General features: G+C 38.2%; 1 protein-coding gene across 1 annotated transcript; it reads right to left on the bottom strand.

Moving 5' to 3' along the window:
* Positions 1-1,014: 1,014 nt before the first annotated feature.
* LOC128652322 (histone H3.v1-like) lies at positions 1,015-12,137 on the bottom strand. Its single transcript, XM_053705257.1, has 5 exons — positions 12,026-12,137; positions 11,856-11,921; positions 11,663-11,773; positions 11,088-11,159; positions 1,015-1,073 (listed from the first exon to the last, which is right to left on the bottom strand). The coding sequence occupies exons 1-5, from the start codon at positions 12,051-12,053 to the stop codon at positions 1,015-1,017; spliced, it is 336 nt and encodes a 111-aa protein (XP_053561232.1). The 5' UTR covers positions 12,054-12,137.
* Between the last annotated feature and the right edge of the window lie 2,406 nt (positions 12,138-14,543).

The following is a 14,543-nucleotide window of genomic DNA, read 5'->3' as shown; positions in this document are numbered from 1 at the left end:
GTTTCTATGTAAATACTTATTTTCTGTATAATAAAAGAAATAATTTCATCAAGCAGCGTCCTGATTTCCTAAGCTAAAGGTAATATTAGTGTGGAAATAGTAACTAAAAAGTTAGCAGATTCTACACAGGCCCAATACTAACCAAGGCCTGACAGAAAGATTGCATATCTGGTGCGTTCGCCAGACGCCTATGCAGCAAACAGGATAATGCAGAAAGCTGACACTTCAGATAATTGACTGACAAAACCTTTCTCCAGGCCTTCCTGCAGAAAGGACCAACTTCTAAGAATCCTGACCCTATTTCAAGGGTAGCCCTAGGATTCACACCAATGAGATATTAACATCATATCTCATGGTAAATCCTCCACATAACAGGCTTACAAACCTGAATCATGGTCTTAATGACCGACTCAGAGAACTACGCTTAGACGGAACTAAGCATTCAATCCCCCAGCAGACAGCTTCAGAGAAATTAAATTTAGATGAAAGGACCCTGATCAGAAAGTCCTTCCTGAGAGGAGGTCTCTAAGGTAGAGGAGATGACATCTCCACTAGGTCTGCATACCAGAACCCGTGAGGCCAGAACCCTTGAGGCCATGCAGATACTATTAGAATTACCAACACACTCTCCTGGAAACTAGCAATGACTTGTGGAAGTAAAGCAACCGGAAGAAACAGGTATACCAGCCTGAAATCCCAAGGAACCGCCAGAGCATCTATTAGAGCGGCCCGAGGAACTCTCCACTCCAGGAATTCACTCTTGAAAGTGAAAAGTGGATAAGCAATGAAAATGAGCATCTGTCCACCGAACAAACCATGCTAATCATGGCAAAGGAACTCCAGGTTCCTCCCAGGTTGTTAATGTTACCACTAAGATGAAACAGTTCAACTAAAAACTGACCAGCAGATAAAGCTACTGAAGCCAGGCCATCAGAGCATTGAAGATAACTCAAATCCACGAGGGTTATGGGGAGAGCATAAGCCTCTCAAGTCCATAGTCACCAACCAAACGGGCTAGCGGTCGTGGGCACTGTTACTCTGGAAGGTCTCCGGAAGAATGTAGCCAGAAGCTCCTGAGAAACCAAAAGATTCTGGAGAAAGTCAACTATCTCGCTAACTCTCAAAGCTAAGCGAGCACTCGCTCTCTGATTCGCAGGAAGAATCTCATCCAGAACAATCCTCAGAGACAGAGTCACAAGATTCCCGGTCCTGCATGACCGCAGACTCTCAGATGGAATCGATCAAGCAACCATCAGACCATTACCTCCATACACTGAGCCACTGAAGGGCCAAACAGTAGGGTTCCAAAAAAGACAAGAGGAACGAATCCTCTAATTTCTGACCTCTGTCAAAAATATTTTCATAAGTAGGGAAACTAATATGGTCCCTAAGAAACTACCTCTGTAGTTGGAACAAGGGAACCCATTTTCAAATTCACTCCCATCCATGGGAATGAGGAAGACAACAAGGTCTCTGTATGAGAGTTTGCTTGTTGAAAGGATGGCGCCTGAACCCGTATTACATCCAGGAAGGGCACCACAGCAATTCCCTGAGACCTATTCACAGTCAATATAGCCCCCTCTGAGGGCCATGGCAAGGTTAAAGGGAAGGGACACACACTGAAAGTGATTGACGGAAAAACAAAGATCAGGAACTTAAGAGTACGCGTCCTCCAGGTCTATGGTCACCATATCCTAGACCAAGGAAGACTGGAACCACTGGTTTCCATTTGAAACACAGAACCCTGAGACACTTGTCGAGACGCTTTATGTCTACTATAGGATGAAAAAACATAATTTATGTAAGAACTTACCTGATAAATTCATTTCTTTCATATTAGCAAGAGTCCATGAGCTAGTGACGTATGGGATATACATTCCTACCAGGAGGGGCAAAGTTTCCCAAACCTCAAAATGCCTATAAATACACCCCTCACCACACCCACAAATCAGTTTAACGCATAGCCAAGAAGTGGGGGTGATAAGACAAAAGTGCGAAAGCATAAAAAAATAAGGAATTGGAATAATTGTGCTTTATACAAAAAAATCATAACCACCACAAAAAGGGTGGGCCTCATGGACTCTTGCTAATATGAAAGAAATGAATTTATCAGGTAAGTTCTTACATAAATTATGTTTTCTTTCATGTAATTAGCAAGAGTCCATGAGCTAGTGACGTATGGGATAATGACTACCCAAGATGTGGATCTTCCACACAAGAGTCACTAGAGAGGGAGGGATAAAATAAAGACAGCCAATTCCGCTGAAAATAATCCACACCCAAAATAAAGTTTAAATCTTATAATGAAAAAAACTGAAATTATAAGCAGAAGAATCAAACTGAAACAGCTGCCTGAAGTACTTTTCTACCAAAAACTGCTTCAGAAGAAGAAAACACATCAAAATGGTAGAATTTAGTAAAAGTATGCAAAGAAGACCAAGTTGCTGCTTTGCAAATCTGATCAACCGAAGCTTCATTCCTAAACGCCCAGGAAGTAGAAACTGACCTAGTAGAATGAGCTGTAATCCTTTGAGGCGGAGTTTTACCCGACTCGACATAAGCATGATGAATTAAAGATTTCAACCAAGATGCCAAAGAAATGGCAGAGGCCTTCTGACCTTTCCTAGAACCGGAAAAGATAACAAATAGACTAGAAGTCTTTCGGAAATTCTTAGTAGCTTCAACATAATATTTCAAAGCTCTAACTACATCCAAAGAATGCAATGATCTCTCCTTAGAATTCTTAGGATTAGGACACAATGAAGGAACCACAATTTCTCTACTAATGTTGTTAGAATTCACAACCTTAGGTAAAAATTTAAAAGAAGTTCGCAACACCGCCTTATCCTGATGAAAAATCAGAAAAGGAGACTCACAAGAAAGAGCAGAAAATTCAGAAACTCTTCTAGCAGAAGAGATGGCCAAAAGAAACAAAACTTTCCAAGAAAGTAATTTAATGTCCAGTGAATGCATAGGTTCAAACGGAGGAGCTTGAAGAGCCCCCAGAACCAAATTCAAACTCCAAGGAGGAGAAATTGACTTAATAACAGGTTTTATACGAACCAAAGCTTGTACAAAACAATGAATATCAGGAAGATTAGCAATCTTTCTGTGAAAAAGAACAGAAAGAGCAGAGATTTGTCCTTTCAATGAACTTGCAGACAAACCTTTATCCAAACCATCCTGAAGAAACTGTAAAATTCTCAGAATTCTAAAAGAATGCCAGGAAAAATGATGAGAAAGACACCAAGAAATGTAAGTCTTCCAAACTCGATAATATATCTTCCTAGATACAGATTTACGAGCCTGTAACATAGTATTAATCACAGAGTCAGAGAAACCTCTTTGACTAAGAATCAAGCGTTCAATCTCCATACCTTCAAATTTAAGGATTTGAGATCCTGATGGAAAAAAGGACCTTGTGACAGAAGGTCTGGTCTTAACGGAAGAGTCCACGGTTGGCAAGAGGCCATTCGGACAAGATCCGCATACCAAAACCTGTGAGGCCATGCTGGAGCCACCAGCAGAACAAACGAGCATTCCTTCAGAATCTTGGAGATTACTCTTGGAAGAAGAACTAGAGGCGGAAAGATATAGGCAGGATGATACCAAGGAAGTGACAATGCATCCACTGCTTCCGCCTGAGGATCCCTGGATCTGGACAGATACCTGGGAAGTTTCTTGTTTAGATGAGAAGCCATCAGATCTATTTCTGGAAGTCCCCACATTTGAACAATCTGAAGAAATACATCTGGGTGAAGAGACCATTCGCCCGGATGTAACGTTTGGCGACTGAGATAATCCGCTTCCCTATTGTCTATACCTGGGATATGAACCGCAGAAATTAGACAGGAGCTGGATTCCGCCCATACCAGTATTCGAGATACTTCTTTCATAGCCAGAGGACTGTGAGTCCCTCCTTGATGATTGATATATGCCACAGTTGTGACATTGTCTGTCTGAAAACAAATGAACGATTCTCTCTTTAGAAGAGGCCATGACTGAAGAGCTCTGAAAATTGCACGGAGTTCCAAAATATTGATTGGTAATCTCACCTCCTGAGATTCCCAAACCCCTTGTGCTGTCAGAGACCCCCAAACAGCTCCCCAACCTGTCAGACTTGCATCTGTTGAAATCACAGTCCAGGTCGGAAGAACAAAAGAAGCCCCCTGAACTAAACGATGGTGATCTGTCCACCACGTCAGAGAGTGTCGTACAATCGGTTTTAAAGATATCAATTGAGATATCTTTGTGTAATCCCTGCACCACTGGTTCAGCATACAGAGCTGAAGAGGTCGCATGTGAAAACGAGCAAAGGGGCTCGCGTCCGATGCAGCAGTCATAAGACCTAGAATTTCCATGCATAAGGCTACCGAAGGGAATGATTGAGACTGAAGGTTTCGACAAGCTGAAATCAATTTTAGACGTCTCTTGTCTGTCAGAGACAGAGTCATGGACACTGAATCTATCTGGAAACCTAAAAAGGTTACCCTTGTCTGAGGAATCAATGAACTTTTCGGTAAATTGATCCTCCAACCATGATCTCGAAGAAACAATACAAGTCGTTTCTTATGAGATTCTGCTAAATGTGAAGACTGAGCAAGTACCAAGATATCGTCCAAATAAGGAAATACCACAATACCCTGTTCTCTGATTACAGACAGAAGGGCACCGAGAACCTTTGTAAAAATCCTTGGAGCTGTTGCTAGGCCAAACGGCAGAGCCACAAACTGGTAATGCTTGTCTAGGAAAGAGAATCTCAGAAACTGAAAGTGATCTGGATGAATCGGAATATGCAGATATGCATCCTGTAAATCTATTGTGGACATATAATGCCCTTGCTGAACAAAAGGCAGGATAGTCCTTATAGTTACCATTTTGAATGTTGGTATCCTTACATAACAATTCAATATTTTTAAATCCAGAACTGGTCTGAAGGAATTCTCCTTCTTTGATACAATGAAGAGATTTGAATAAAACCCCAGTCCCTGTTCCAGAACTGGAACTGGCATAATTACTCTAGCCAACTCTAGATCCGAAACACATTTCAGAAATGCTTGAGCCTTCGCTGGATTTACTGGGACACAGGAAAGAAAAAATCTTTTTGCAGGAGGCCTTATCTTGAAGCCAATTCTGTACCCTTCTGAAACAATGTTCTGAATCCAAAGATTGTGAATTGAATTGATCCAAATTTCTTCGAAAAAACGTAATCTGCCCCCTACCAGCTGGGCTGGAATGAGGGCCGCACCTTCATGTGGACTTTGGAGCTGGCTTTGGTTTTCTATAAGGCTTGGATTTATTCCAGACTGGAGATGGTTTCCAAACTGATACCGCTCCTGTGGGAGAAGGATCAGGCTTTTGTTCCTTATTGTGACGAAAGGAACGAAAACGATTATTAGACCTAAATTTACCTTTAGATTTTTTATCCTGTGGTAAAAAAGTTCCTTTCCCTCCAGTAACAGTTGAGATAATAGAATCCAACTGTGAACCAAATAATTTATTACCCTGGAAAGAAAGGGAAAGCAAAGATGACTTAGAAGACATATCAGCATTCCAAGTTTTAAGCCATAAAGCTCTTCTAGCTAAAATGGCTAGAGACATATACCTGACATCAACACTAATGATATCAAAGATGGCATCACAAATAAAGTTATTAGCATGTTGAAGAAGATTAACAATGCTATGAGAATTATGATCTGTTACTTGTTGCGCTAAAGCTTCTAACCAAAAAGTTGAAGCTGCAGCAACATCCGCTAAAGATATAGCAGGTCTAAGAAGATTACCTGAACATAAGTAAGCTTTTCTTAGAAAGGATTCAATTTTCCTATCTAAAGGATCCTTAAAGGAAGTACTATCTGCCGTAGGAATAGTAGTACGTTTAGCAAGAGTAGAGATAGCCCCATCAACCTTAGGGATTTTGTCCCAAAACTCTAATCTGTCAGATGGCACAGGATATAATTGCTTAAAACGTTTAGAAGGAGTAAATGAATTACCCAAATTATTCCATTCCCTGGAGATTACTTCAGAAATAGCATCAGGGACAGGAAAAACTTCTGGAATAACTACAGGAGATTTAAAAACCTTATTTAAACGTTTAGATTTAGTATCAAGAGGACCAGAATCCTCTATTTCTAATGCAATTAAGACTTCTTTAAGTAAAGAACGAATAAATTCCATTTTGAATAAATATGAAGATTTATCAGCATCAACCTCTGAAACAGAATCCTCTGAACCAGAGGAATCATTATCAGAATCAGAATGATGATGTTCATTTAAAAATTCATCTGAAAAATGAGAAGTTTTAAAAGACCTTTTACGTTTACTAGAAGGAGGAATAACAGACATAGCCTTCTTAATGGATTTAGAAACAAAATCTCTTATGTTAACAGGAACACTCTGAGTATTAGATGTTGATGGAACAACAACAGGTAATGTAACATTACTAAAGGAAATATTATCTGCATTAACAAGTTTGTCATGACATTTATTACAAACAACAGCTGGAGGAACAGATACCACAAGTTTACAGCAAATACACTTAACTTTGGTAGATCCAGTACTAGGCAGCGATTTTCCAGAAGTATCTTCTGACTCAGGGTCAATCTGGGACATCTTGCAATATGTAATAGAAAAAAACAACATATAAAGCAAAATTGATCAAATTCCTTAAATGACAGTTTCAGGAATGGGAAAAAATGCCAGTGAACAAGCTTCTAGCAACCAGAAGCAATAAACAATGAGACTTAAATAATGTGGAGACAATAGTGACGCCCATATTTTTTAGCGCCAAAAAAGACGCCCACATTATTTGGCACCTAAATGCTTTTGGCGCCAAAAATGACGCCACATCCGGAACGCCGACACTTTTGGCGCAAAAAAAACGTCAAAAATGATGCAACTTCCGGCGACACGTATGACGCCGGAAACAAAGAAAAAATGTTTGCGCCAAAAAAGTCTGTGCCAAGAATGACGCAATAAAATGAATCATTTTCAGCCCCCGCGAGCCTAACAGCCCACAGGGAAAAAGTCAAATTTTAACCATACCCTGTATGTCGCTGGCCTTTTTTTGGGACTTGATTGTTTTATAGTGCGGTCTTGCCACCAGCGTTGAGACTGCACTATTCCACAAAGCCTTCTGGAGGGAGGGCATTAATAGCGTGTTCTTGCTAGACTTGTGCTATTATGTCCTGAAAAAACCCTTAACGACCAGTGACCTACAGGGTACATTGTGGTCATTAAGGGGTTAAGGTAAGAAAAAAATTGATTTATTCATATGCATTATCCCAAATATGAAACTGACTGACTGAAATAAGGAACGTTGAACATCCTGAATCAAGGCAAATAAATGTTTGAACACATATATTTAGAACTTTATATAAAAGTGCCCAACCATAGCTTAGAGTGTCACAGAAAATAAGACTTACTTACCCCAGGACACTCATCTACATGTAGTAGAAAGCCAAACCAGTACTGAAACGAGAATCAGTAGAGGTAATGGTATATATAAGAGTATATCGTCGATCTGAAAAGGGAGGTAAGAGATGAATCTCTACGACCGATAACAGAGAACCTATGAAATAGACCCCGTAGAAGGAGATCATTGAATTCAAATAGGCAATACTCTCTTCACATCCCTCTGACATTCACTGCACGCTGAGAGGAAAACCGGGCTCCAACCTGCTGCGGAGCGCATATCAACGTAGAATCTAGCACAAACTTACTTCACCAGTTTGTAAAACTGATTTGTGGGTGTGGTGAGGGGTGTATTTATAGGCATTTTGAGGTTTGGGAAACTTTGCCCCTCCTGGTAGGAATGTATATCCCATACGTCACTAGCTCATGGACTCTTGCTAATTACATGAAAGAAATCTTTTTCTCTTTTCCAGGAACCCCAAACAGGAATGAATAAAATCCTAGACCCTGTTCCCTTACAGGAACTGGAACTAATAGTCACAGGGAAGAGAAGTCCCCAACGTACTACAAAAATATCTGGCCTGCAGATAAATTAAGAGGAAGAACCCGCCTCAGGGAGAGAACAGAATGACTACTATGTAGTAATCCTGAGGTACTATGTCCACAGCCTATCTAGGACATCCATGTTTGAAGACAGAGAGATTCAGCCCCCCACCTGGACCTCGATCCTAGATTGGGTCAAAACTCCTGTAGTTCTATATAGCTCGTCCTTTGGTAGAAAAGATGCTTCTCTACTTGATTATCAGAAATCTTCAAAAAATGTCAACCTTCTGCTTTCTAAGCAGGTGTGCTAGCCACTAAGCTATGCCAGAGAGACTCTGTCAGATCCGGAACAAACACGTTCTTACCCTTGTAAGAAAACGCCAGAGGCTTGGATGCAGAGGGAAAATCCCCTGACCATGAAAATAGCCACAGAGCCCGGCAGGCTAGCACAACGAAGATAAATATCTTGGCTCCCTGCATAAAGACTTGCATGGTGGCATCATAAATAAAGGATTGGCTAGTTTAAGAGTCTTAATTCTGTTCTGGATCTCCTCCTTAAAGGAGTCCCTACCAATTGGAACAAACAAGGCTTTGCACCAGTAAGATGCCGCACTTGACACAGTTGCATATCCATGTAAACTTAAAGCTTAGACCAATAATCCTGAGGGAGTTATTCTCTCTAGAAATTGTATTTCTCTTAGCCATAGAAGAAATGCCCTACTACTATAGGCACCGTGCGTCTGATATTTAACAATAACAGGAAACATCCTCTTAAGGATAGGAGACGGGGAAAACTCCACGAGTAGATCCCATTCGTGTGGAAAAAAATAAAATAAATCTCCAGCACAGAGGTACAGGAAAAACTGTCACAGAGGTATCAATAAAGTGCACTAGGTTCTTAGGGATTGACAACGACAGACGTATCTGAGTCGCTCCAAAGCAGCCAAAACCTCTTTAATCCCACACGAGGTGTTCAGGCTGAAATCTGAAAAATACTACTCCAGCATCAGAAAAAGGAATCATACTGACCAAATCTGAGATTTTACCCTCAGAGGCTACTGGCATATCCTCCTCATCAGACCTACGAGGAAGGCAATAATTGTAGCATCCGGTACAGAAACCTTATTATCTGATGAATTCCTGAAGAAAGGAAAAAATATACAGAGGCGCCTCTAAGTGCAGTATCACCAAACAAGATCCAGCCAGCAACAAAGTATATGTAAATATATTCACATTTAGCAAAGCACACTATAGTGCAATTGGAACAGACCGAGACTTCTGAGCCACTCGGCTGACTTTGATCAGCGGTAACTCTCACAAGAGGAATTCTGTTCCGTGTTCTCCCCGTAATACTCTGTGTTGCAACCGCTATTAGTAACTTGTCAGCCAGCTCCTACTTGCAGGGATACAGGTACATGAAAAAACAGATCCTCCAAAAATCCACAAAGGCAGCAGTAGTATGTTTAAAATACTTTAATTTAAAACATATTTAAAAATAGTGACGTGTTTCTCGGCGTGCAATGCCGTTTCCTCAGACTGTGTATAACCACACTACCGCTGTCTATTTGAAAGGACAATATCCAACCAATGATACCTTGTTTTCAAACTCACGCCTCCTTGTGTGACATTACACAGGTGCATAGTGTTCAGCTGTTGGCTCCTAATAGCTAGACCTCTCTCCTATTGCAAATACTAGTACTTGATACAAAAAGGATACATTTATATTGTTACAAAATCGACATATTTTGTGTATTAACATTGTGATTACTTAGAAACTAAAACTATATGCATAGGGCTCCATTTATCATTGTTTGGAGAAATCCGACTTTCAGTTCTCCAAGAAGTTCTCCGCAGCTCGCCCTCTGTGAGGCGCACTTGTGCGCCAATATTTATAAAAAAACTGGTCGTATTATACCGCTTTTTTCCAAAGTCGAGATGCGGCGTGTTAATGATAAATCTCGACTATATTTACCATTCCATCATCGTAAAAAAGCGCATATTTTTGGTATTTTCCTTTTTTATTATAGGCATTCTTTTTATTTGTTGTAATTTAAGGTTATATAAACATTTATATTTGTAATATGAATTGAACAAATTTCTATATTATTATTCTTTTTGTGTTTTTTTTACAAACCACAACCTTTTACTACTATTCCACGTTATTTTTAACAGATGGCTTACATATTACAAAGTCATTTTTTTTGGTTTATCTACTTAACACACCGCATGCAGACCTTTTTCTACTATTCAACGTTATTTTTAACACGTCTTACTTATTACAAAGTCATGTGTTTTGGTTTCTCTACATTACACACCCCATACAGACCTTTTAGGCCTCCATTTATCATGATAAATGGAGCCCATACTATTATTCCACGTTATTTTAACACGTTTCACATATTACAAAGTCCTTATTTTTTGGTTTATCTACTTTAGACACCCCATACAGACCTTACTATTATTCTACGTTATTTTAGCACATGTCTTACAAAGTCTTGTTTTTTTGTCTTTTGTTTAGCTATTTTAGACACCCCATGCAGACCTTTAACTATTATTCCTTTTGATTTTCAACACGTCTTTTATCTTTACCAACTAATTTGTTTTTCTCTACCTACTTTACACAACCCCTCTAGACATTTCACTACTATTATTCTTTTCAAATTAACGTCTTACATTGACCTAATCTTACACTTTCATTGATAAGATGTTTCAATTCATTGATAAGATGTTTCAATATATATTACACAATAACGACAATTGTTTATATTTGTTAAATAATATATGCATTTATTCTGTATATAAAATAAAATAAAAAAAAATGTTGCCAGCACATTCATAAATTTTTTAATAACACATAAATGAAAAAGTTACATGTTTTCATATTTCAGCCTCATTTTCCTGACTGCTGAGTAACTGCTTATCAGTCCAGTTTCAGCTTTAAGCAGGACTTCAAGGAGCTCTTTTTTGCCTATTACAATTTTTTTCATCATCCGGAACTAAAAAATAAAAAATATATATATATTTTGATTATTTTGAATAGCATTTATAGACATGAGAGTAAAAAAAATATCTGTCAATGGAATTACCAACAGCAATAACATATATTTATTCATAAATGCTATAACACTTACCCCAGTTATAATATTGAGGTGACTGAGAGTCTTCATCGTGTACCTCTAAGTTTATTAAATTTTGTTGAGTTTCTTCAAAAAACAAAATTTTGATTACAATGTATTGATAATGTAATTTTAAAATATATCTATCTTACACAATATTTTTCTCTCTATCTATGTTATCTTTCAATTAATTTTATTTCTATATTTACATCTGTCTTTTTTGATCTATATACATATATCTATCTGTCGATATATATATATATTACATATATCTATCTATATATATATATATATATATATATTGATCTATCTATCTATATATATATATATATATATATATATATATATATTGATATATATAAAAAAAATATGTGTTTTTATATATATATATATATATTTTTTTTTTTTAAAAAAAAAATATATACACATTAATAAAATTGATATATATATATGTGTATATATATATATATATATATATATGCATACATATCAATTGTTTTATATATATATATATATATATATATATATATATATATAAAAATATAATGTTTTATAATGGATATATCAACATAAAAAAAATAAAAAATCACCTGATGTTCCTTGATGAACCTCATCTTCTTCATGGCCCTCCTCGTCCTCTTGTTCCAAATGTTCTTCATCTTGTTCCAAATGTTCTTCTGACTCTGTAGGCTCTACATGTCCTAAAATTATTATTACAAATAAATTTTTATTTATAAAATATATATGTTAAAGAAATCTCAAAGAATTTTTTTTTTAGATTACCTTCAATGTTATCGATATCTTCTTCTCCTTGCTCATCCATTGCATTATTATTTGGAGTGCTATTATCTATAGCATTATAAAAAAAAATAGTTAAAAGATAAATTTACTTTAATACCTGTCTTTGAATTTTTTTTTTTTTTTTCTCGACATTACAGTTACATTTTTTATACCTGTGTCTTGAGTCCTATCTTCATCCATAAAAACTGTGGGCAATGGGTCTGATTCCCCTTCAGAACTAGAATTGGTATCAATGGGAAGAAGGTACCTTGGAGCTCTTCTTCTTTTGACTATTAAAAAATATAAAATAGGTAGTTCTTTTGGGATTTTCATCCGTGTCCCATGCAAGTGACGTCACGGCAGACATTTTGCCGGTAGTTTCCTGTGTTTAGTCTGCGGGTAGTTAGTGCTCGCTACCAGATTACATACAATACAGTAAAGAAGAAACGTAAGGATATTTGACAAATTCAGTTGTGCTGAACAAGATGATGTCTGACAAGAAGCAAACCTCAGAACTTCCTGATGCACATGGAGGGCGTCTAAAGGAAAACCCGGCACTGGGCTATTAAATGTACAGACTTCTGTCCGGTGGAGGAGGAGCAAGATGTGAGCTGCTGAGCTGCTGAGCCCTGCACTCCAGTCCTAAAGACTTTGGCGGTCCCTATCCAAATTGGATGAAAGCCTGCTGGACAGTTTATGTCAACACACTCATGGAACCGAAGTTAGTGGAACATCATCCCACTATCCTAAAGAAAGTAAAAGTCACCCAAACAGACTTCCAACCCAACTAACTTTGGGCATTAAGGAACAAACAATCCACATAAAATTACTGTCGACCAGCTATTTTTTTTTTTTTCTCTTTTGAGGACACTATTTTACTCCTTGAAGTTACACTATCATACAGCAATTTAAGCACTATCGTACAAAAACAAACTCACCTCCCCTTTGCACTACTGCTTTACCTGAAGATCTTGTTCATTCCAGGGATTACACATTCACCTGCAGGAGACACCCGCGGTTTCTTTTGAATTTCCCTGGGCCACTCCGGATCATTGCTGCTGCCTTCTCTCCTCCCCCACTGGTGCTGCGTGGGAGGAGAGTGAGCCCGGTTGGGGCTGCTGGAGATCTGGGAGACTGCCCTCTGAGAAACGAGCACGCTGTGCTTAAATCGCCCGGCCGGGCCCCCCTCCCTCCTCCCCCACCGGTGCTGCGTGGGAGGAGAGCGAGATCGGTTGGGGTCACTGGAGACCTGGAAGATTGCCCTCAGGGGACGAATACGCTGTGCTGACATCGCCCGGCCGGGCCCCCCTCCCTCCTCCCCCACCGGTGATGCGTGGGAGGAGGTGAGCCCGGTAGCGTTGAAGCTACGAGTAAGAAAAACACATTGCATTAGGAAACCTATCCCTGTCACCCACTAATGGACTACTAGAAGACTACAAGCAAGTGTGCAAGCGGAGGTGAGTGTTAAAATCTTAACTTGCTGGCTCATGAATATTTCCTGTGAACGGATAAAACCCAAAAAAAAAGAGAAAAAAAAAAGGGGAAAAAAACATATTGGTGGAAGACATAAGTTGTACAAGATCCCTGACAACCTAGCTACCGTATAAAATCAAAAGAAAAACTTTAATAGACATGCCATACTGGGGCTACGATTGGGTATAAAAGAAAGCTGAATATTATATTGAGATAAACACACTACCTCCCCATCTTGCCTCGATATCTCTGCTGCAGGTTCAAAGAGTGGTGTGGAGGGGGGGGGGGAGAGAGCGAGGGGAGGCAGTGGAGAGAGATAAGGAGGGAAACAAATGGCAACATTGTATGCATAAGCAACAGTATTAAATAATCTAAAATACACTTTTGGTATCAGTTTGTAAGAACGTTTAGCTGAACAATTGGGAATTATTGAAACATCTACCAAAGGACTTTGATGGATAATGGAAAACTCTCAGCTCAGATATACAGATTAAATGACTGTTAAAAAGAAAGTTGCCTTCACGCTTCTCAGAACTGGTTAATATTTCATGAAACAAAAAGAAAATTGTAAAAACTAACTTTGATATGTGTTTAAGATTGGCTTAGTTAAACTGGGTAGCAAATTTTACATGAAAAATATTTTTTTCACCTGTTCACATAAAGTTAAGTTTGACTTAATAGCAAATTACATAATTTAGAGATAATCCTAGAGATTAATCTGCTTGCCCAGTAGGGAAAATTTACTCTAACTAAAAATCATCATTTTAGAAAAGTGACAATAATCTAAACAACTTTTGATAACTGGCAAAGAAATAATGTCTAAGGTTCGTTAATATAATTTAACTTAAAAAGAACTTATGTACTGTAGAATAGCATAACCTAAGCAAGAAAGTATTTCTACCTTCTGTATTTTTTCTGTTTTTCCTCTCCTCTAAATTCTTACAGAAATCTTTCTGCATATACACAAGAATTATAGAGAGGGTTACTTAGATTTTTTCAAAAATCTGTTACTCTATTTAAACACCAGCTAAACTTACTATAAGGATAAATAAGTAAATATCTGAAGTAAAGGATCAGAATTGAATTAACATTAGTTGAAATAGAGGGATCCACTAGCAGGCAATAGAACTGCAACTGGTGTACTTAAATAACTCCTAACTTATCTTGCGAAATTAGATACTTGTAACTCAAAACAAACAAACACACACTTAATGGCCT

This window comes from Bombina bombina, chromosome 3 (genome assembly GCF_027579735.1).
Source record: "Bombina bombina isolate aBomBom1 chromosome 3, aBomBom1.pri, whole genome shotgun sequence".
In the NCBI taxonomy this organism is placed as follows: Eukaryota; Metazoa; Chordata; class Amphibia; order Anura; family Bombinatoridae; genus Bombina; species Bombina bombina.
The sequence above is the reverse complement of the archived record's forward strand: the minus strand, read 5'-3'. Positions and strand labels throughout refer to the sequence as shown.

What these genes read in the sequence shown, in the direction of transcription:
- LOC128652322 (XM_053705257.1), bottom strand. Translation starts at nt 12,053, where the DNA reads ATGGATGAAGATAGGACTCAAGACACAG. An exon ending in GGTTCATCAAGGAACATCAG is followed by an intron (nt 11,160 to 11,662) that starts GTGATTTTTTAT and finishes TGTTTTTTGAAG; the next exon opens with AAACTCAACAAAATTTAATA. An exon ending in ACCTCAATATTATAACTGGG is followed by an intron (nt 1,074 to 11,087) that starts GTAAGTGTTATA and finishes TTGGTTTCTCAG; the next exon opens with GAGCTTCTGGCTACATTCTT.